Source organism: Papaver somniferum, chromosome 5 (assembly GCF_003573695.1).
Source record: "Papaver somniferum cultivar HN1 chromosome 5, ASM357369v1, whole genome shotgun sequence".
In the NCBI taxonomy this organism is placed as follows: domain Eukaryota; kingdom Viridiplantae; phylum Streptophyta; class Magnoliopsida; order Ranunculales; family Papaveraceae; genus Papaver; species Papaver somniferum.
The window spans coordinates 211,853,038-211,876,250 of NC_039362.1; the positions used below are offsets into that span (position 1 = coordinate 211,853,038).

Sequence of the window (23,213 nt, forward strand, 5' to 3'; positions counted from 1 at the left end):
CCATGGCAATTAACCAAAGTATTCAAGGTTTCAATTATGCCCAAAGTTTAATTACAATTTTTTATGATGAGAGTTATGATTATTGGAGTTTACAAATGAAAACATTATTCATTTCACAAGACTTATGGGATTTTGTAGAAGATGGTTATAAGGTACCCGAGTCGGCAGAAGCTCTATCGTCACGGAAGGATGCAGAGAAAAAGGAGTACAAGGAAAACAAGAAGAAAGATGCTAAAGCACTACTATTTATACAACAAGGAGTAAGAAAAACTATTTTTCTTCGAATTTTCGCGTGCTTCAAGATACATTGAGCAATCTTCAGCTTGGCATTGGTAACGTAAGAGGCCAAGGATATGACAACGGTGCCAATATGAAAGGATTGCATAAAGGTGTACAAAAAACGATGCTTCAGGTAAACCCTAGAGCATTTTATACTCCATGCGGTTGTCATAGCCTTAATCTTACTATCATCGATATGGTCAAGTGTATCCCTTATGGAGGTACTTTTTTTGGTGCACTTCAAAATATTTATGTGATGTTTTCAGCTTCTCCAAAGCGGTGGAAAGTTTTCAAGGATAAGGTGAAAGGTTCAGAGGGAATTACATTGAAAAAATTGTCTCAAACAAGGTGGGAGAGTCGAGTGGAAAGTGTCAAAGCAGTACGACAACAAGCCCCAAAAATTCGAGAAGCTCTAGCGTATTTAGCAGAGAATTGTGAAGAGGAAAAGGTGAGGCGTGATGCTGAGAACATTATTGAAAGAGACATGGAAAATTTTGAGTTCTTGCTTAGTATGGTTATCTGGCATAATGTTTAATTCGCTGTGAATGTCGTTAGCAAAACACTTCAGGGTAAAGATATCGACATAAATGATGTTGTTCAGAAATTAAAACGACTTATATATTTTCTGGAATCATACAGGAGCAATGGGTTTGAAAAAGCCTTGGCTGAAGCTAGAGTTATTGCAACACAGATGGGCATTGAACCCGAGTTCCGAATTAAGCGTTTTATTTATAAAAAGACGTCATTCAGTGAGCCAAAAAATGTGGAAGTACGTCAATCACCTGAAGAATCATTTAAGGTTAATTTTTTCATATACATAATGGATCAAGCTCTTTTCTCTGTGAGGACTCGGTTTGAGCAGTTTCAAATTTATGAAGAAAAATTTGGGTTCTTATTTGATATGCAAAAGTTAACTCTTATGGATGATAGGAAATTGTTGAATTTATGTACTGAGCTTGAAAGTTATCTGAAAGATGGAACTTCAAGTGATATCGACGGAGCAGACTTGTTTAGTGAATTAACAGTGATGTCTTGTATGTTACCGAATGAGGTAAGAAAACCCATTGAAGTGCTGGAAGCTTTGAAGAATATGGTTGGTTCATTTCCAAATGCGTGGGTAGCCTACAGAATTTCGTTAACTATACCAGTAACTGTTGCAACGGCGGAGCGAGTGTTTTCTAAACTCAAGTTGATCAAGAATTATCTTCGATCTTCTATGTCGCAAGAAAGATTAAACGGGTTGACTATGTTGTCTATCGAACACGTAATGTCAGCAAATATAGACTATGGATCGCTTATACATGATTTTGCATGTGAAAACGTACGAAGAGAATTGATTTTCGAGTGATTATATTGAACTTTTTCTAGTTAATAACATGTAACTCCGGTGACAATGAGTAAACTACTTAATATTATTTTTTGTTCTTATGTCGGGTTGTTGTCTTACAAGTCTCTTTTTGAATTTGAACTTTAATATTAGTACCGATAAACATTGCTGTTTAATGCAATATAAATAGTCCTTACAGAACAAAAAATGTTGCTGGATTAGCAGGAAATACTTGCAAGATCATGGAAGGAGCCAAGGAGGATCCAGAAAACTTACTGTGCTTGACTTCAAAATGTCTGATAACGGTTTGTTGCAAAGCATCTTTATCAGGTAACTCATTAGGCTCTACTTATTATTCATAACTTAAATGTTGATTTTTTTCGAGTGTTTACCTATTATCGTAGTTAGGACTTAGGAGTACCATTCTTTTAAGTCAAGGGGCCACAAAAAAAAAATTGCATAGAGCCACCAAATTGTCAGGACCGGGCCTGGTTTGGGACATATCTATGCAGAAAAGCAGCATGATAAGAACCCACCTTTGTGATAAGTTCACCAAACCCATCTCGTTTCTCAGGTAAAATTATATACATAGAAAACATTGGTTCATGACCACACGCATTTTTGTATGGAAGCTTAAGCACTCTGAAGCTATCATAATAAGTAATATATTGGTATGATACTATGACGATATGAAGGGAACTTGTACTGTTTTCCCCGCATCCAGTTGATAGAACTCCGATTTCTTGGTTAATGATGGTATAAATTGATCAGAGTCTTCCCAGCATCCTCTGAAATAGAGAGCATTTGCCAATATAATCTTTGTATTCTCATTGACTGCACGGTGTGTCAATTAAACATTTTTTTTTCTTGAAGGTAGTTAATTGGAGCTTAATTTAATCGAGTCCAGCTACACGGTGTCAAGCCAGGGTAAGAATTTACTGTCAAGCCAGGGTAAGGAATTTTGTTGAGAGGTCGACGAAATTGTATCAACTTACTTGCTGAATTTCATGATGGGGGATGGGTTTTTTTTTAATTAGAGATTACTATCGCTAGGGTTTCTGGGTTTGAATGTTTTAAGTTCAATATTTGATGTTAATTGTGATCATGTAAATCTGTGATTATCGAATTAGGGGTGTTAGTATTAGATTTTATATTGTTATGATTTTAGTCTTGATTGATGATCGTTTAAGAACAGGATGTTCTTCACCTTAAGTTCAATTGAATTTTGCTACTGCCAGGTTCCCTAGAATGGTATGTATCATCTGGAATGAAGGTTGGCATTCTGCCTTGTTTGCAACGTGCTTATGAGCTATATTTGTAGAATACTCATGCTTTTGTTTCTTGCTACTTTTCTTCTAGGAAAGGAATTGATATCCTACATGAATTTAATCTGAATATGTCATTTAGAATTCGACCTGCATAGTTTTTCCTTATCGTTTTCTCTGTCAATCGAACACTGTTTTTTCCAGTTCCTTTGGTTACCCACTCTAACAGACTAACGCTTAAGATGACCACCTCTAATTTCTTGGCGGGTAGTTTGAATCAATGAATAGAGTAGATTATCATCAAATAAACTTTTGTTATTTCTTTATAAATTATTATAACATTCTCTTACTTGTCGACGATAGTAGTGCCATAAAGAACTTGTGAACTTAAGAGTATAGGGAGTCTTCGGCTTCTGATCAACTCACAGAAAAGAGTAAACTTAATGCGGATGTCATGTCGTAGACTCGTAGTCCATGGAGAAGGATATATTGTATGTGTAACTGTGGCTTCAAATGCATGGCTTATAGAAGATTAAATATTATATGTATGGCCGTTAGGCGTCAGATAGCCTAAGGAAGATTTAAGTATCGTTCCGTACTTTAAAGACTCCGTAGGAAGTAGGCTCAAGAAATTCGGTGGTGCACATATTGCAGAATTGCTTCAGAGGTACCCTTCTCAGTTTCAGTGAGTTATGGCTTTTGCAATGTGTTTTTGAGGGTTTATATTGGTTTCGATGAAATTGTCTTTCTGTTGCGGCTTCACATGTCAGTTTAAAGATGAATATGAGTTACCGCAACGATCAGCAGTTGATCTTTCAATAAAACTAGGCTATCTACTCGATACAATAAGTAATAAGATTTCCTTCTCAGTTCTATGAACTATATTAAGCATTTTCACTTGATCTTGTGCAGTCTTATTTCTGTTTTTGCTTGTATGATTTGTTATCTACTTAGCATGGTGTGTCACATTCATGATATATTCTAAGCTTTTGTTTTCTGTAGTTGATGGGAAAGACGTTGGGAGCATCCAAAAATAGATCTAGTTGGTGAAGACCAATTTGATACACAACTAGTGCCGGCTTGAGGGGACAAAACTTTTACCTTCAATTCAGGGAAGCGAAATCTCAGGGTCCGCCGTGCTTGCTGATCTGGTTTGTTTACTCGAAGTAATCAGGGCCCTCATGATTGCGCCCTGTCTATCGACAATGAAGTCACATCTTACTGTCGTGCATCTCGGAACTAGTAATAGGTTTGTTTTGTTTTTTCCAATGGAAATAATATTACAAGTGCACGGGAAAAATGTCCAAGCCACCCCAGTCAAGAATCCTGGTTCCGCCACTGGAAATAAGATTCTTAATTAATCCTTTGGTTGAATTTTCAACCCATGTGTTCACCTTGTTCCACACCTCTTCGCTCTAATTCCAAAAATAAATAAATTAGAAATCATCAAAACAATAAAAAGAATAACCCTGGATATGTCATAGGATGAGCTCTAAGTACTTTGTGCAACAAATATAAACAGGGGTTTGGCCAAGTTTAGTAAAAAGAAAAACTATAGAGAAAAATAAAAAATGCAAACACTAAAAAACAGCGGATTATGAATTTTCTCACCTCATTTACGAAGTCCACCGTTTCGGCTTTTGCTTGATATACAGCAGCGGGCCAGCGGCAACTTCTTTGAAAGAGGGTTTAATAGGACATGAATTTTCGATCCAGACACCACCGGCGAAAGAAACTTTGGGTTCAATTCGCGGTTCCCGTAACGAAGAAATGATTTGAGAAAGAATAGAATTTAGATGGTTGAGGCTTTCAGAGTTGAGAAAGCTTAATATTTGTTTTAATGTTTCACCTCTTGCTCCAGAAGCTATTAAACTTAAAGCACTGTCGATTGAGAACAGAGAGAACACAAAGTTCCTTTTCTTCGACTCCTTTAACCAGATATCTTGGGCTAGTTTCATACAAGAATTCGCCGTGCTTTTGGTGATCGACAACATACCTAAAATAAATGGCTTAAAACCTTCGAGTGTTGGAGCTTTTCTTTTAGCTTGTTTTCCGCTGCTATCAGACTAGCTACTGCATAAACCCTAGACTCTATTGAAAATATAGCGATCTTGTTCAATTGGAAGTTCCCAAATTTCACAAGACCTCTTTACCCGTAAGACTATTCAAAAGTTAGGGTTTGCAAAGAAAAGGAGAAAAAGAAAAAAAAAAAACTTGGGCCGCGGTGGCCTGATGGTGAAGGCTATACGTCCAGTCCTAATTTTACTAATACCCAAAATTTGTGATCCAAATACTAAATACCATATCTATCTCTGTCCATTTCTCCCAACAACATGCACCTAGGAGGTATCATGAAAACAGCAGCTTTTAGGAAAGAACAAATCAAAATACTTAATGAGTGAAGATCCATGGACTATCTTATATGAACATTATCTTACAAAATGCATCATGTACTTAATGAGCAAACCAAAATATTTAATGGTTCATCAAGTATTGGATGATCCTAATTAAGCATGGTTCATCAAAATACTTGATGAACCATGCTTAATTAGGATCATCCAAATATGGTCAACCTAACAGTCAAGCGACCTAAAGCATCATATCAATTCACGATTCAAATGTAAACACATGAACAGAATCATCTTAATAAGATTATTTTTATTTTATCATTATTATCATACTAAGGAATATGATATGTAACCATTAAAATTTCTCAACAACATGCACCTAGGTGTCATGATCACTGTCACTGTTTTTTCCAAGGAAAGAGCAAATCAAAATACTTAGGTTCATCAAAATATGAATAAATACCATCTTTCCGTACAGAATATGGGCACTCTGTATGACAAAAAGGCCAGTCTCTCTTAAGTTTATATACCTCATACCTACCTTGAATCGTCTGTCCAGTTGAATCAGTCCACCACATGAAACACCAAAACATTGTTGAACGCATAAAGTTCTGGTGAAACGTCCAGTTGAAAGATTGACCATATGCAAGTTTATGCTCGCCCAAATCGTCATCCTTTGATTTGCAATGAATTGTAAGGACCGTCTTATCAGATATGTCATTTCTTACCGAGGCATGAATCGCATTCCAAAAGGCACCATATGCTGAACACTCACAAACTAGTAATGCCAAGGTCACTAAACAAAGAACATAAGCATAGATTCTTCTGCTGCTAACTCCACTCTTGAAATCACTCATTATGTTATTCTTTGCTATCTCCCACTTTCTCCCTGATCTCCGATTTCCCTACTTCTCTCTGTGAATCATATATAGTTTTACATGCAACAAGAATATTCTGAATATTCTGATTTCGGTTAGAAACTTAGAGGATTATTCCATGGATATTCTCCAAATTAATGCACTCTCCAAGTCACCGGCAGTTTTATTCTTCAGATTTAATGCACTCTCCTATATTCTGACAGCTGAAATGAGTACATGCACATAGTATTCTTCATCTCTATTTTATTCCATGCATCTTTCAGAACTTAATCAGGCTATACTAAACCCCTAGTAACCGATCTCAGGGTCTGATATTGGCTCTTGTTTTTGACGTTGTTTAATAAACAAAAGGCAGGTAGTGAGTAAACCAAATTCAGGGTTTGATATGTTGGAAAACCACCGGTTTTATGTGAATAAATTTTTTTTATTATAAAACGGTATTTCAAAATAATTAAAATACCTTCTAAAATTATCTCTTGGTTTTGTGGTGTAAGTTTAGCTTATATATTTTGGATTTGCACTAGGGTTTTGAATATAGAAAAAAACCTCTCTCGTATCCACGGGTGTTGGGTGCTTCATCTTCGTTTTCTATGTTTGATACGAGGGTTTTAAGTGCTAACGATTTGTGAGTTTTTCCGCTGCCAAGTTCTAGAAGGACAAGATTTGAATGTACTATTCAAGCTTTCTTAAGATTGTTGTATCTTGGAGGCAGATGTACCCGTAGGGCTATAACATCATCTTTTCAGATAGTAGTCGGACATTCTTGTCTTAAGGACAGTATGTTGAACATGTGCCTCAATCTGCCATTACCAGTTTGTTTATTGATGATACTTAACAGGGATCCATGATTCAAGACATAGACAATCTTTCCTGACATGGGAGACGACACAAAATCTCAGATAAGTATTCATTAAACTAATTTGTTTGATATATTATCGTTTTTTAATTGTTATCCCCAACAATCTTAAGACAAGAATTTTTCATGATAATAATTAAAATTGCGGAGTTTAATATTTAGGGCAGGGCAGTGTAGTTGGGTGTTGTTCGTGATTTTTTCTAAAAATAAAAATCTTTTGAATCCAATGATGAATAGGTCCTTACAATTGGTAATTGGCACCTAAATATTGATTTAAAAGTATGTTGAGATTGGTCGTCTCTCAATTCCTTGTTAAACCCATAATATCAAACGTGTTATTATGTGATAAAGTGGAACCTAAAATTTATGCCATGCAGCTGTTCGATACATTGTCTGCGAGAAAGTTGAAACCATAAATTTAATTTGTACCGGTATCATGATATCTAATCGGTTGTCGTGAACTGAAGTGTACCTTCCTGAACCCATTCTTCCTTATGCTTATTTGGCTTGATTAGATAAGCCAATTGGAACCTAGTTATTTGCTAAGCCTTGCACGTAGTCAATTACTTTGGCAACGCATCCTTGGAAACCTTCCTGATATTAATTTGCTGGCATTATTTGGTTGTGGGTCTTTGCTTTCACGGGGTGTTCGATGTACAATAAACGACCTTGTGATATTGATACAAATGTATGTTTGAATATGTTTTCTAGTATGGTGGCTCGCACGATGTTGAGACCCGTAGCAAGCGGCGTGTGATTCCAGTTCAAGGGATCGGCTTTCTTGGATTTCAGCTTCTCTTAGGTCTTGGAATTCTCTTGCAGCTAAACGAATATAGTATTGTTCTGGGGGCGTCATCATTGTTGATATGGACCACAGTCAAAGGCATATCAAAAATTCGTTTTGATACTTGGGAGAAAGAGATGACAGTAGCAAACTATCATCTGGTCTAGATACTACATAAGTGTATCAATGTTTGGACTTGATATGCATGATCAAACGCTGGCAAGTGAGTAAAGGAATCAGCTGGCATTTGCAAAAGCAAGGATCCTTCTTGTTTTCCATCACTTCTATGGATTCTATTCAGGTACAAAAGGTAGAGTAATCTGTACTCTACATAGGTACGTATACAATTTTCGAAATCTATAATTTAGATTCAATATTACAGAGATGGTTTAACTGAGACTACCAGATCAGTTGATATCAATGGTGATTATTTCTCTAATATTTTATTAGAATTGGGAGAATTTGCATGCTAGAATAATGCTTAGCTGCATATCAGTATGTATAAGAATTCAAAGATGCTAATGAAAGTAATTGATTATGTTGCGATATTACTTCAAAGGAAAAGTTTTTAGTTTTGCAGATTTTAGCCTATCACGGACGTGGGTTAGATGTTTCTACTATTGTCTAGATATCGGAAGTAACACTCTCATTTTGGAAGCGGTTCTTATTAGGAGGGGAGACAGTATATCTTACCAAGTTAAGAGATGTGCTAAAAAGACCCAGAATTATCCTTATGAATTTTTTGGTTGATTCCAGCTTTAAATCCCTGACTTAGAGCTTGAAGAGTTGTGCTAGGTGACACGCAGGAATGCACATAAGAACAGTGTAAGGTCTAAGGTTAAGATGTATGGTTATGAACTCCTATTGTATTACTGGGACTCTGAGAGCATCTACTTACGAAGGCGCTGTGGACTGTACTACTGAGTTTGAAATATGTCCACTGATCATGTTAATGGTTTGTTAACTTCATATCCAATATCTGCAGCTTATAGGTAGTCGACGATTGAACTGTTGTTGTTCAAAAATCTACCTTCAAGTGTGAGGCCTTTTGTAAAATTGTAGCATATTCTTGATTGACTAATTTTATCACTTATCTTGGTTGTGAGTGTAAGCTAGTCAGGTAAACAATTTGCGTGCAAAGATGAGGTGATGGATGTGGGAAAGGGAACACTAGATTGTGCGAATCAAAGTGTGTTCTTCTCAACAATATCTTTCAAAGGTACCGCGGACCTCTACGGTATGAGTAAGTTAATATGCAAATGTACAGTGGAACTCGTTTCAGGTACCAACCCCATCTAAAGAGATGTCTTGATTGCATTTTTATTTTGAGACTATGTGAATCTTTTCTTGAAGTAAGAATTGATAACGTAGGGTTAATAGTCCTAATGCAAGTCTTGTATGTGACCTTTGTAATGATACTCTTTAGAAAAATAACATTCTAAATTGTGCTGAGATTTTCAATTGGACAAGAGATGAGCGTCATCTTGCCATGACTAGTTATTGTAGTTGCTGGGAATCTGCACTCATTCAAAGCAAGATCTAAGCTTTAAATAGTTTTTAAGACAAGTTTTCAAATGTGGGGGATAAGATCTATGATGGGAGGTTTTGGAGTTAGAAAAATTCTGTTGTCAATAGCTTTTGAAAATATGATCTCTAGGGTGTCTATCTTACTAGAGAAAACTATATGTTTCCCCAGGAAAACAGTGTTTCGGCTCTCTTTGTATTTTTGAAGAAGAGAGGAAGTCGGTATTGAGGCTTGACTTAGAGAGTATTGTTGAAGTCGAAATTTAGACTAATATTTTGAGACTTATAAACTCTTGCAGAGTGAGTTCTGGACAGTAGATATGTGATTATGGTCTATTTGAAGTAGGCATGGTCCAGAAAAATAAGTAATACGAAGATTACTAAGCATGTTTTCATAATTCAGTAAAATCACATTACTTTATGTATTAATTATGTGTAACCGTGTAATGATACATAACTAGATGTTGAGAAAGTATCTTTGAAAGGTTAATCAGATGTGGGACAAACTACAAGGTTTGGATAAAATGAAGTGTACCTGATGCAACCTGATTTTACACATATATTTGCATAAGCTTAGATACTAATCTTATTGATTGCCTCTATTATGGTATATCTTGTGATATGATAAACATGTTTTACATCTACTAATAAATCGTTGTTGTTTAAGATTTGACAGGAAACTAATATGTGTTTGACGTGGTCTAAAGGATCAGTAGGTAATCAAAAGAAATTTTGAGGATATAGTTTCTGTTTAACGTGTTTATGTGTTGTAAAACAGATGTGCATGTCCGCGTTTACCCTGGGAAACCACAGGATGCTCTGACTAGAGGACCAGAGATTGGAATGCATAAGGTACATATTTAATTTCAAATATGTGACATATATTGCACTAACCTTAATTTTGAGGAAGCCGTAAAGAATGTACTAATGAATAGTACATGTGTTTTCTATATGCTTTACAACCACATATGAAATATGTGATATTTACGATTTGACTGAAAGACAAAGTTGATTGATATGATCTAAAGGATCGAAGTGAACCAGAAGATATTCTGAAGGAAATGGTCTTTGTCAAACTCGATGCGTTTAATATATGTTGTAAATGTGCAGTATAACAGGTGTATACAAATACACTAGTATCTCAAAAGAATTACTGGGATGATCTGATCAGAGACTTGCGATGCGACTTGCAATACTTGATGTACATCTTAAATTGTGTATGTGATACATATTGTACTGACCTTGAGAGATGTTGTTGTTTCAGGCTATGGAAAAATCTTAGCCTATGTGTGTACCCTCTTAAGGAGTGTCTATCTAAGGAAGTCCTTAAAACAGACATGATGAAATTGATTTTTTGAGAAATCAAAGTTTCTGCGCTTTAATTCAAGCATGAGAGGAAGCCGAATGGCTATTAAGATGCTTCTTTGAAGATATTCCTCTGTGACCGAAGCCTGTGGCCATCATTGCAGAAACTCAATTGACTATGTGAGTCTAAAGTAAATGAGCAATGATAAAGTCTAGACATACTCAGAGAAGGATAATTCGGTAAGACAACTATAATCTTTAATGAAGTAATTTTAGTTGATTCGTGAAGTCAAAAAGAGGTCTCAGTAGACATGTAAAGTCAAAAGAGAACCTCATAGACTTAGTGAAGTCAACAGAAAAATTAGTGGTCCTTTGACGAAAGGATTTTTTAGAGAGATAGTTCGTAATTATACATCGAGGGGGATGGGACTTAAGCTCATAAAATAAACTTGCCATGAAGGATACTCAACCTTGCTGATTGGAGATCCCAAGATCAAGGTTTCGAATGAGACAACTAATTTGTGGTGGGTTAAGGTAAACACTATCATAGAATTATATTCTCTGTTCGTTCCCTATGGTGTAGATGTGATAGTGTGACTGCATGTGAAGGATAACTTTTAAAAGTCTTAATGAGTTCTATAGTTTCAATTTAAGATTGAAGTAGGGTGTAGCAGTGAACACTCTTGATGGAACTCACCTATCTGAATGAGGAAGTGGGTCGCTTCCTATGAGAATATGAGTTGATTCTCTAGAGCATTCTGAGAAACAAGATACGTCCAGGTCCAAAACGGATACAACGGCATGAGCTTGGCAGCAACCTCGGAGATATCATATGTGGTTGTTATCACGAATTACACCAAACGTTGGACAGTTCAAGACATTGCGTTCACTGGCTAACAAGTAGTTTCGGTAACCTCTCACTAAGTAAAAGGTTCAAGACCTAATGGACACCTATGCCTATTCGTGATATTTCCTGTTTTCAGTGTTTTATCGTATTTTCATTCATGTGGGGGATTGTTGGAAAACCACCGGTTTTATGTGAATAAATTTTTTTTTATTATAAAATGGTTTTTCAAAATAATTAAAATACCTTCCAAAATTATCTCTTGGTTTTGTGGGGTAAGTTTAGCTTATATATTTTGGATTTGCACTAGGGTTTTGAATATAGAAAAAAACCTCTCTCGTATCCACGGGTGTTGGGTGCTTCTTCTTCGTTTTCTATGTTTGATACGAGGGTTTTAAGTGCTAACGAGGGTTTTAAGTGCTAACGATTTGTGAGTTTTTCCGCTGCCAAGTTCTAGAAGGACAAGATTTGAATGTGCTATTCAAGCTTTGTTAAGATTGTTGTATCTTGGAGGTAGATGTACCCGTTAGGCTATAACATCATCTTTTCAGAGTGTAGCCGGGCATTCTTGTCTTAAGGACAGTATGTTGAACATGCGCCTCAATCTGCCATTACCAGTTTTTTTATTCATGATACTTAACAGGGATCCATGATTCAAGACATAGACAAACTTTCCTGACATGGGAGACGACACAAAATCTCAGATAAGTATTCATTAAACTAATTTGTTTGATATATTATCGTTTTTTAATTGTTATCCCCAACATGATATTGGTTCGTGTTTTTAACGTTGTTTATGGTTCTTGTTTTTGACGTTGTTTAATAAAACGAAGGTAGGTAGTGAATATGAAACAATGTACTGCTACAAAATTGACAGGAGGTGGAGGTGCACTAGGATAAGTTTTGCAACCCATCATACTCCCCAAATCAGCAGTAGCAGCAGCAGATTCAGTTCCTTATTCATCAACTTCAACAAAGCACTTGAGAAAAACTTGAAAGTAAAAGAAATTACTTCAAAGTAGTCGAACATGAAGCGGCATGTTCTAATATTCTTAATGAAACCAAAAATAGTTCGAAGGAAATAATCATATGTCGTCATTACGAATTTAACAACGGATTAAGGACGTGCCCCATGAAGAGCACCACGCCACTTTTCTTCTCTCGTATAATGAACATGAACAGATGATCTGCCAAAAAATCGACTGGAGGAGGAGGTACACGAGAACGACTATTGCTAGCCATCATAGACCACAAAGCAGCAGTAGCAGCAACAACTTCAGTTCCTTTTTCATCAACTTCAACAAAACACTTGTGAAAAACATTTTCAACACATAACTGACTACATTTACTGGTAGCATCAGAACTGTTCACCATCTCTGTCAGCTCTGATTTATATCTATCAAAAGGCAAATCAATACCTACTTCCTTGAGTACTCTTGAAGCTTCAAAATCAAAAAGGATTTTAAATTTCGGAACCTTAAATTCTCCTGGACGCTCCCAGCACTGGTCGACTGGGACATATTTATGCAGAAAACGTGCAAGATCAGAACTCACCTTTGCTATAAGTTCAGCAAGCCCATCTCTCCGCTCAGGAAAAATTATATACATAGAAAAACTTGGACCACAATCATCTGTTCCTGAACACTGGTATGGGAGTTGAAGTACTTTGAAGCTATCGTAACAAGTGATATACTGTGTTTCTTTGGACGACACGAAGGGAACTTATACCGTTGTTTCCCCATCCAATAATAGAACATCGAAATCTTAGTTCGAGATGGTTCAAACCGAACATATTTGTTCCAACGTCCTTTGAAATATAGTGCATTCGCCAATATTAACTTTGTACTCTCATTTACTGCTCCATCGGGAATAAGATTTTGTATGAATCCATCTGTTTTCTTTTCAACCCATGTGTTCACCTTGTTCAACACTTCTTCGCTCTAATTAAAATACACTAAAATCATTAAATGATGACACAAAACTTTATAGAGAAACCGTAGTTTAAGGTGTAACAAGTATATATCACAAAAATACTAAGCGCTCAATCAAAAGGAAGCTGAGTGTTACGAAAAAATAATCTATAGAGAAGAAAAAAATACAAGCAATAACAGCGGATTAAGAATTCTCTTACCTTAATTTTGAAATTCACAGTTTCGGCTTTTGCTTTATATATTGCGGTTGCAACTTTTTTGAACGAAGGTTTGGAAAAGAATTTTCAATCCAAACACCGCCAACGGAAGAAACTTTGGGTTTAGCTCGGTCTTTGCATAACGATTCAATGAGTTTAGAGTTAACAGAATTCAGATCGTTAACGCATTCAGAGTTGAGGAACCCTAGTATCTATTTTAAGGTTTCACCACTTGCTCCAGAAGCTACTAAACCTAGAGCAATGTCTATTGAGATCGGAGAGAATACAAAATTCTTGTCCTTTGATTCTCTTAACCAGACATCTTGGACTAGTTTCATATGAATTGGCTGCTTTATTGCTTTTCTTTGGTAGTTTTTCCTTTGACTGTTTCACAGTTTTTCTTGTTGATGATCCATCACCTTTGAAGGAGGGGGTTTTACTTTTAGCTTGTTTTCCATTGCTGACTTGCATGCACAAACCTTAAACTTCTCAGTTTAAGTAGGAGTTCCCAAAGTTAGGGTTTGCAAAAAGTTCGCTCAGAGATATGAAAATATTTAACTTGATCACAACGATAATAACCATCTAAATGTGTTCCGATGGGCCAAACACGTTAGCTAAAATTTGCTTCTGCACCACTCACACCTCTAGGTAAACCAGGTGGGGGGTTACGGCCTATTGCCGTAGGCACGATATGGAGATGTTTGGTGTCTAAAGTCGCAGCTGCTCATGTGTGTATGGAGATGGAATCCTACTTGGGTGACTATCAGTTTGGTGTGGGGGTTGCTTGTGGTGGTGAGGCTATTCTTCACTCCGTTAATCGTATGTTGGAAGTTCACGGATGCTCCAATACACGCACCATGTTGCTCGTCGATTTTTCCAATGCCTTCAACATGGTGAACCGCAATGCCATGCTGGAAGAGGTAAGAAAGCAATGTCCTTCGATCTCGTATTGGGTGAAGTTTTGTTATTCGGCTCCAGCGAAGTTGTATTATATGGATTAAACTTTAGTCTCTGCGCAAGGAGTGCAACAAGGGGATCCCCTCGGACCCCTTCTGTTTGCCTTAACACTCCATCCTCTCATACACAATATTGCTAGACAGTGCCAATTGAAACTCCAGGCTTGGTATTTGGATAACGGGACCTTGATTGGTGACACGCTTATGGTGGCTAAAGCCTTGTAGATAGTTCAACAAGAAGGTCCGGTACTTGGCCTACATCTTAACGTGGCCAAGACAGAAATTTATTGGCCTACAGCTGATGATAGAAGCATGAGGTCAGGTGTTTTTCCAGATGACATTAGCAGACTTTCGGACGGTGTAAATTTTTGGGTGGGCCAGTGAGTATGAACGAACAGTTCTCTAGAGTGTTCATGGTTAAAAATGCTCAGAAACCTACAGCCCTAATAGACGCTATCAAGAAGCTTAAAGACCCACAGTGTGAGCTCCTCCTTCTGCGTAATTGTACTGGGGTTTCTAGGCTTTATTTCTCTATGCGTAAGCAAAACAAACACATTTGAGTGAGGCTCAGCCTTTGTTTGATGAGTTTTGGATGACATATCTTCAGCACCTGGTCACGGGAGATGGCCCAGGGTTTGGTAAACTTCAACAAAGGTTAGTTACTTTACCTATTCAACGTGGTGGCGCATGTGTTCATACTATGTATGATACTATGCAATATGGTTATTATGTTGCTTCCGGCTTACAAACTATTGTGCAACAGAATAACATCTTGCGTCACTCAGACGTGTCTGGTTTTAGTCCGAGTCTTGAGCATGCTATAAGTGCTTACAACTTAGTATGTGGTATTGCTGACTCACAGCTTAGTATCCATCATACCGCCCCCCAATTTATGCGTTCTTTGGCGGTTAGATATTTTAATGTTGTGACGAAAGAGTTACCCCTTAACTTTAATTTATCTGCACGTGATGTTGCTCTGTGGCAATGTAATAAGATTAAACATGCACAAGACTACTTGTTGGTTGTTCCAATCGAGGGGTTTAATCAGAAGATAGGTCCTAGACAATTCAGTGCGGTTATGTGTTATAGATTGGGCATACCTCTTTTTGAGGAGGGGAGTACTTGTCCTTGTTGTGGCAGAGACATGGATATTTTTGGAGATCTCGCTCTGCATTTTGCTATGGAAGTCGGGCTTAAGTTTCGTCATGATCTGGTTCGTAACATAATCGCTGATATGTGTTACCGTGCAGGTGTCCCAGCTAGAAAGGAGGTCGATTTAGGTCTCGTTTCTAATACTGGCTTGGACTTAAAAACTGCGGCCATTCTAGTTCATAATTGGATTGATGGGCGTGATGTCCGCATGGATATGACAGTTGTCTCTCCCTTCACGGTTGACGGAGTACGTGCTTTTACCTCAGGGAAGGCCCTTTCCAATGCTATTGATCGCAAAAATGTTAAATATCTTGAGAAATGCACGGAACATGGGTTGGGTTTGAGGGTCCTTGGCTTCACTACTTTAGGTGAACTCGGCGATGACACTATCACATTCCTAAAGAGGCTTCGTAATTATATGGCTATTAATGATGCAAATGTCAAGGTAGGAGAGTTTCTTTTCCACAGGTTAGGTGTTGTCATCCAAAAAGTGGTTGGGACTCAGCTTGTTGCTAGACTCTCTTCCAATTTCTTACCACTTGATGATGTATCTGATGATTTTATATGATTAATTTAAGCCTGCTTTGGCGTCAAAAAAAAAAAGACCCCCAAGGTTTGCCAGAAATATGCAGGGATGGAGGGACAAACGGGGTCCGTCGACCCCACTTGATCCCGAGATCCCGTAAATTTAGGCGTATAATTTTTGTAATTTACGTGTCTTGCGGAGGTAAATATACTTTATAAAATTGAAATTTTATTTTTAATGGGTTCAAAATTATAAAACTCATGTAAAATCAATAAAAATACGTCAAATGTAAGACGTAAAAACAAAAAAAAACGATCAGAATTACTATATATAATTTAACTAAAATATTTTATAATTTGATTTTCACTTAGTTAATATTAAAAAGTCAATAAAAATGCAAAAAAAAAAATCGAGCAAGGCCGCCTACCAACTAGTATATACAGACTTTTACCATATGAATTTTCCCCCACTTGGGAAAATGTCTGGCTCCGTCACTGGAAATATGCCATATATCCCAAAACCTTCCATGGTGACCCAAATCTGCATTGTCACCAAACTCTACAGTCATGAACCAGAATGGACTCCAAGAGCTAGCTATAATTTACTTTGTCGTCAAACGATAGCACCCGCAAGACATACGCAGTAAAGTTCGAGATTAACGGTGAGTTGTGTGTACAGATTTTTACTGGTGGTTTCTCTGCCTTTTTGGTTAATGGTTTGGTGGTTTCTCTTCCTTTTGCTATAAGTTCACCAAGCTCATTCCGTTGCTCAGCTAAAATTATATACATGGAAAAACTTCGACCACGAGCATTTTCGTGTGTTCATGCACATTGGTTATCGGAGTTCAAGTACTCTGAAACTGCCGTAACACTTAATATATTGATTTTGATTTTCCCTGGATGACAAACCTTGGTCTACGCCTCTTTGCTCTAGTTAAAAATAAAATACATTATAAATTCATTGCAACGATAATATGAAGCTGGGTGTGGGAGGATTTGCTTTTAGTGTGCCTTTCCATTCATATCAGAGAGTCAGACTACTGCAGAAACCCAACTGTATCTATCTCCGTTTTACATGTAAAATTAAAGAGCTTCATTAATTGGAAGTTCCCCAACTTCCTAAAGATGTTGTGGACTGCTAACGAGGATAGAACTAAAGGATTTTGAGATTACAGGAGTGCCGGCCAGACTTGATTGAAGGCTTTAAACTGTGTCCGGCCACAGTTTTACAATTCTAGTCATGTACCCAAACCAAGAGGCGGTTACAAAAGGTTTTAATCTGATTCAAAGTAACAATAAACTTTTATTCCATATTTCAGAACTCAACCAGGCTATATTCTTGCCGAAGTATTTCTTGATAGAAATTTTTTAGATTACTAATACAACAATAAAGCAATAGCGTCGGACAATTTATTCATTAAATAATCAAATAATTAAAGAAAGGGGATATCTAAACAGAGCACAAGATTTTCAAATCTACAATAAGTTACACGAAGGGTAACCAGGTTGTTCGGAGTTTTGAGGAAAAAAATGTAGTCACACCAAGAAGATTCACATGATATAAATACTGACCAGACTCATTTAAGCTTGCAAGAAGCTTGCATATTTTGCGCCAAGGAACAGCCTCTGGATACAGAGAAGAGCATTCTTTGTGACCTCTGTGTTTTCATGATTCATTAACTTCATGACCCGCTCCTTAGCTTTGAGATCATTGACTATCAGCCTCCCTGATGAATGATGCTGGATGAACTGTGATAGATCGTAGCAAGCAACTGCTAATGCCCTGGGATCGCCGGATGTGTCAAGGATTGTGATTAGGACCCGTAGGATCTGCGAGAAATGTACAAGACAACAATTAACAGAAATGTAGAACATGAACTGCCCCAGTTATTTTGAAGATCGATTAAAAGATATACTGAGGCCACATGTAAACAGTCCACGGCCCAACGGGCCAGTTCTCACATCACAGTATAAAGAGGAAACAAAATCGTAAGTGCTCTTATAAGAGATTTACACACCAACTCGTCGAGTCAAAATGTACAAGAAACTGGGGCGTAAACTACGAAATATGACCCTTGTCATTCCTGATTTGCAGAGATTTAAGGAACCAAACAAGTACCTGGAAATCGTTCTCCTCGAAGTTTGAAATGTTTTCACGCCAGAAAATAGGGTCCTTGTGCATGGGTGACCAGTCAAGATGGCCAAGAAGGACCTCCTGCTTGTACTTGTCAAAAGAACTCATTTTCTTGATGTTATCTTTAAGCCCCTCTTCAAGTTGATTCAATGCCTCTAACAGATCCTACAAAACATTGAAAAATTTGTCAAAACTACTCTAACATTTCGACTAAATCATTGTGAATGGACTAGAACAAATCATCTCAGTTTCAAGGGCTACATGATCCTAGCATAGTTCCCCTAATAAACTGTGACAGATCTGGGAATATGAGTAAAAAAAGGAATATGAAAATCAGTGACTTCTCACCTCATCACTCCATGCCTGAGCCTTCAAACTTTGAACAATTTGAGGCAGCCCGAGCTCTACCATCTGGGGCCCAAATGTCCCTTTGGAGAGCAGATTCTTCAAGGTTAAGACAACAACTCGCACAACCTATAGGAGAATTTCACCCTCTCAAACTGTTATTATCATTTACTTCATAACCAGATCTTCAAATTGAGGAGCATGACAAAAAGGTGAAACTAGTGGATAGCCAAATGAAATAGGCTTGCCAAATCCTTCTCAATACAGATTCTCGTAAAAGTATAACCAATCCATGAATAAAAGATGTAAATGAAAATGAGTCTTTCTTGTCTATCCTATCTAGTTCTATCAATAATTCATGATATGAGTTCAAGAAATTTGAGGGTAGAGTGTTATTTAAAGAGAAGAACAAAACAAGAACACTAACAAAGGTCCATAAAGTTACCTTCTCTTTGGTGGAACTTTTAACGACCTCGACAAGTCTTGGTAGGGTCCTCGAAGTAGCAAGATACTCAACTGCTGGTTCATAGTAAGACAAGAGCCAAACACAGAGGCAAGTCTCATAAAGAAGCTGTGGAAAAGCAAAAAACGAAAAGAATACTGTAAGCAATTAAGTTTAAAAACAATATCAGGTACTTTTCATGGAACTATACACATGCATCTAGAGAAAGAGGAAAGTTTAGGCATCACTCAGATAATAGATGTTAGTAAGGTACAGAATATCTTCAAAAGATTTATTCCAGTGCATTGATGGGGTCATCATGATTGCTTCCAGTTGAACCACGTAACACTTCATGAATAGGTAATTATCGGTCCCATTAAAACCCCACAAACAACAATTCATTCTCTTGCGACGCAGAGTTTTCTGAAGCGGCTATCTCTGTTTTCTACCTTTATTACTATACTAGGCGATCATTTCTTTGTTGCACTAATTGCACATCGTCAGCATATGTTCAAAACAGGCAGTTGGGGCAGTAATGGTGATCGATTCATTAACATCCTTTCAGTCATTTAAGAAGGTAGTGATTGTGAAGAAACTCTCTGCTTCAGTATTGCCCTCTTCTGAACCACGAAAATCACTGTGTCTATATTATAGTTACACTACTGAAGATTCTTACTCAGATATACAAACTTAATATTAGGTCAGGAAAATCCAAACCACCAAGTAAAATAAAAGGTAGAGCTGCTCTGCAGAGCTGTCTCTGTAAAAATTTATTCACAATCATTTGCATGACAAAAGAGTATACATGAAGTCACCTGGATAGATTGCTGAGTGGATGCTGGAGAAATCATAGGGATTAGCAGCTTCACTCCATCTGCTTGCACAAATGAAGACCTGACAACCGGCTCTTTAAGCAAAGTTGATAAGCAACTGATAGAACTTGGAACGCCACGAGAAGGATGGGAAGGATTCCTCAGCTGCAAATAACTCTCATCACATTAAAGACATGATCGTAATTTAGGGGCATTCACATAGTGGGAAAGAAGGGTTGGCAGACTGCAGTACTAATGAGACTTCTACTTTTTACAAATTCTAATTCCATCTTCTTGGCCTGTTTAATTTTTTATGTGGCTCGTGGTTGCACAAGAGCATGGACTCACAGATTATATATATAATACAGCCACCTTTTTAGCAAGTTGTCCAGATATTACATTGAAATAGCTGAGGAAATAGAGCTGCATACATGGACATCCCTAGAGATACCAAGGTTTCATAATCCACACACCTGAGCACAGAGCCATTCCACTAGCCCTTTCAATACGTCATCAATAGAAGTTGACTTGCTCTTCGATTGTGAGGATTCTCCATTCGCAATAATACCATTCTGAGTTGGTCTAACACTGAAATCGCGTAAAAGTAATTTAGCAAGAGGATTATATAAGAAAATGCTGAAGTTCGGACAGAAAAAACAAGTATACCTTACTATCAAAGACAATATTTTACAGCTCTTCTCTTGAATGAACCAATTATTTTTCCGGAGCGATCTGGAATCAATAAAAAATGGAAATTGTTAGTTTACAGCCACAAATGTAAAATATATCTCTAGTAGCATCATTTTCTAACGCATTCTCAACTCCAGAAAACTCGTTCGAGTTCGTAGAACCTGTACAACTCTAAAATTGATTCTCACGCTGCTAATTGAAGCGTAAGGGTACAGAACCCAAATAAGGAACCAACACAAAAGATATGTTTGAAGATCGTTTGTTTAAATGGTTCATAGTATTATAAGCCGTTTCAATGTTGTCTTAACAGAGTTATGATGCAACACCACACTTTGAATCGACCGTCATGGATGTTCTCGGCATGTATACCCTGATTCATAAGCTATAATAAAGATTTAAAATAAATAATAAGAAAGCTAAAGTATCAAACGGGACTCTTTACATGGCCATATGATTGCCAAATCATAAATACTTCAAAGAATAACTAAAATTGACAGCTATACCAATATCTTAAGGTCAGATAATCTTTTTTTTTTTTTTTTTTAAAGATTATATTTTAACTCAGCTACATAACACCGCCCTCTTTCTGCCCCTTGCGGCTCTCCACCTAAACCGATAGAGTGATTTTCCTAAAATATCCCACAAATATACGTTCTGAGGAGCTTGGGAACATCAAACAGCCAAGTGCTGAATAGCATAATTACAAGAAGGCATGGAATGAAACAAACATCATGACAGCATGAATTCAAAATACTTGATGATTGTGCTGATTTTTTTGATTTAGCACTTACTTTAAGAAAGGTTCGTAAGTATCTTCACTTGCAAGAGATTTATCATGGAATAGTCTGGCACGCTTTGGATTAGCTGCAATGGAAATACATCATGCAAAATGTTAATGGACAGATGGAGTACCACAAGTATCATTTCTTGGTTTGTAGATAAATAAACTTAAATAAATTAAATATTAAAGCCCATCCATTACCTGCAAGCATTTCATCAATAAGTGCTAGAACATACTCCAATGTTTCTTCCTTCGCTATGTCGCGCAATATGTTGACGAACACGCGGATATAAGCTGGACCATCCTGTAAAACATATTAAGTAGTCAAGAGTACAGATTAAAAGGTATAACTCTTGCCTAGTACCTAACCACATAACTTATTCTCCCGAATATTCAGTTCTCCTAGTACTAATCACATTAACTTATTTTCATGATGAGAATCCAATATGGAAGTTACAAAAAACCAAAATTTAAAATTTTCTTTCCACATAGCAGAGATATAAGACCTGACCTAACAGTGGGCATGACAGTTATAAATCAAACCATGAAGTCATATGCTTTACTCATGAGAAACTCCAAAAAGAATAATCATACATCTCAAGTACCAAGTAAATGTGAGTATATAACACATACATCATCAAGCAATGTTGCTCTGTAGCTTTCGGGTTTCTTATCATAACGCCTCAATAGCTGAAGGCATGTTCCTGTGATCAGCTTAGTAGACATGTAAGTCTCCCATGGGATGTCCCTCTTGAGAACCTACAAAAACCGAACACAATGGTTTAGAAAATAGAAGAAAACATCATCCTAGTGCCTTCCTGACAAAATTTAAATTTTACAAAGCCACACACTGTAGAATCCTTGGCCCTTATACAACGTAAACCAAGACAAACCATGAGGTGTTGTGCTACAAGATTGACTTCTAAACCCTGCTCTCCCATTCCCCTTAGTAATGGGAAAAGAGAAACTTGACCTCCTCCTAATGGTACCGGATACTCAGTAATGAAATAGCACAAACTACGCACTCCTTCAATAAATAAGCTAACTGTGTTATATCCTGCGTAAACAGACTATAGAAAATTTCAAGTAACTCCTATGACTAAATTTACTGCCACTACTTGTTCTATAGTAAATTGCAATCTACATTTTCCATGGCAGTGAAAAAAAAATGTACCAAGCAAAACTCGTATTCATCGGTTCCGTCCTAGTTCAAACCAATTACGTAAAACCCACAATTCATTCCAATGATCCAATCCATAAAAAACTGTACATAGACAAAATATCCAGCCAAGATTTTTTTTCTCATTTCCGCCTCCAAATTCCACATACCTAATCTAGATAAATTGAACTGTTTTAAGAACTAAAACAAACAAAACCCAAATCACTCAGATCCAACCCTAAATCACAAGTCAAAATCAAGATCAAATTTCAAAATTCCAACAAATCTCAGTGAAGAAAGAAAGAAACACAGAAGTTGAATTCATTACGCACATTCTCTGTAGTCAACTCGGACTGATCCATCTGAAAATTTTCTTCTTCAATACCACCACCTCGATCAGCTAAGCAGATCGAGAGAAAAACTTAAAATTCAACCTACAAATTTGATCAATCAGAAGAGAAATTCAAGCATTGATCTTAGGTTATTCGACAAAATAGATCCAATTTGGTGAAATTTTAATTGAATTATTGAAGAGAAAAATCTTACCTGCTGTTTTTGGAGAGAAAGGAGATTTTGGTTTTTTTGATGAAGAGGGAAGGGAGCGATGTCATGTACCACAGATTTATTTGGACTAAAATAATACACACTTAAATCTTGAGTTTTGATACCGTGCTGGTTG

General features: G+C 37.0%; 3 protein-coding genes across 3 annotated transcripts; 1 reads left to right on the plus strand and 2 right to left on the minus strand.

Annotated features, from left to right (window-relative positions):
• Nucleotides 1–475: 475 nt before the first annotated feature.
• Nucleotides 476–1,627, plus strand: LOC113280696. The gene is made up of 2 exons (XM_026529288.1): nucleotides 476–727; nucleotides 848–1,627. Exons 1-2 carry the CDS (start codon nucleotides 476–478, stop codon nucleotides 1,625–1,627), a joined length of 1,032 nt encoding a protein of 343 aa, XP_026385073.1.
• A 10,881-nt stretch (nucleotides 1,628–12,508) lies between these two features.
• LOC113280697 (serpin-ZXA-like) lies at nucleotides 12,509–13,018 on the minus strand. Its single transcript, XM_026529289.1, has one exon. It carries the CDS (start codon nucleotides 13,016–13,018, stop codon nucleotides 12,509–12,511), a length of 510 nt encoding a protein of 169 aa, XP_026385074.1.
• Nucleotides 13,019–17,488: 4,470 nt separating this feature from the next.
• Nucleotides 17,489–23,213, minus strand: LOC113284535 (V-type proton ATPase subunit H-like). The gene is made up of 12 exons (XM_026534031.1): nucleotides 23,081–23,213; nucleotides 22,867–22,968; nucleotides 22,009–22,134; nucleotides 21,577–21,679; nucleotides 21,386–21,458; nucleotides 20,571–20,636; nucleotides 20,378–20,492; nucleotides 19,908–20,069; nucleotides 19,096–19,221; nucleotides 18,654–18,779; nucleotides 18,291–18,470; nucleotides 17,489–18,001 (listed from the first exon to the last, which is right to left on the minus strand). Exons 2-12 carry the CDS (start codon nucleotides 22,894–22,896, stop codon nucleotides 17,753–17,755), a joined length of 1,356 nt encoding a protein of 451 aa, XP_026389816.1. The 5' UTR covers nucleotides 22,897–22,968; nucleotides 23,081–23,213; the 3' UTR covers nucleotides 17,489–17,752.

Excerpts from the sequence above, each read along its gene's own strand:
- LOC113280696 (XM_026529288.1), top strand. The coding sequence starts at position 476 with ATGGTCAAGTGTATCCCTTATGGAGGTACTTTTTTTGGTGCACTTCAA. Across the intron at positions 728-847 it reads AGAATTGTGAAGAGGAAAAG|GGTAAAGATATCGACATAAA; the intron begins GTGAGGCGTGAT and ends AAAACACTTCAG.
- LOC113280697 (XM_026529289.1), bottom strand. The coding sequence starts at position 13,018 with ATGTATATAATTTTTCCTGAGCGGAGAGATGGGCTTGCTGAACTTATA.
- LOC113284535 (XM_026534031.1), bottom strand. The coding sequence starts at position 22,896 with ATGGATCAGTCCGAGTTGACTACAGAGAAT. Across the intron at positions 20,070-20,377 it reads TGGAATGGCTCTGTGCTCAG|CTGAGGAATCCTTCCCATCC; the intron begins GTGTGTGGATTA and ends AGTTATTTGCAG. Across the intron at positions 18,002-18,290 it reads TCGAGGAGAACGATTTCCAG|ATCCTACGGGTCCTAATCAC; the intron begins GTACTTGTTTGG and ends CATTTCTCGCAG.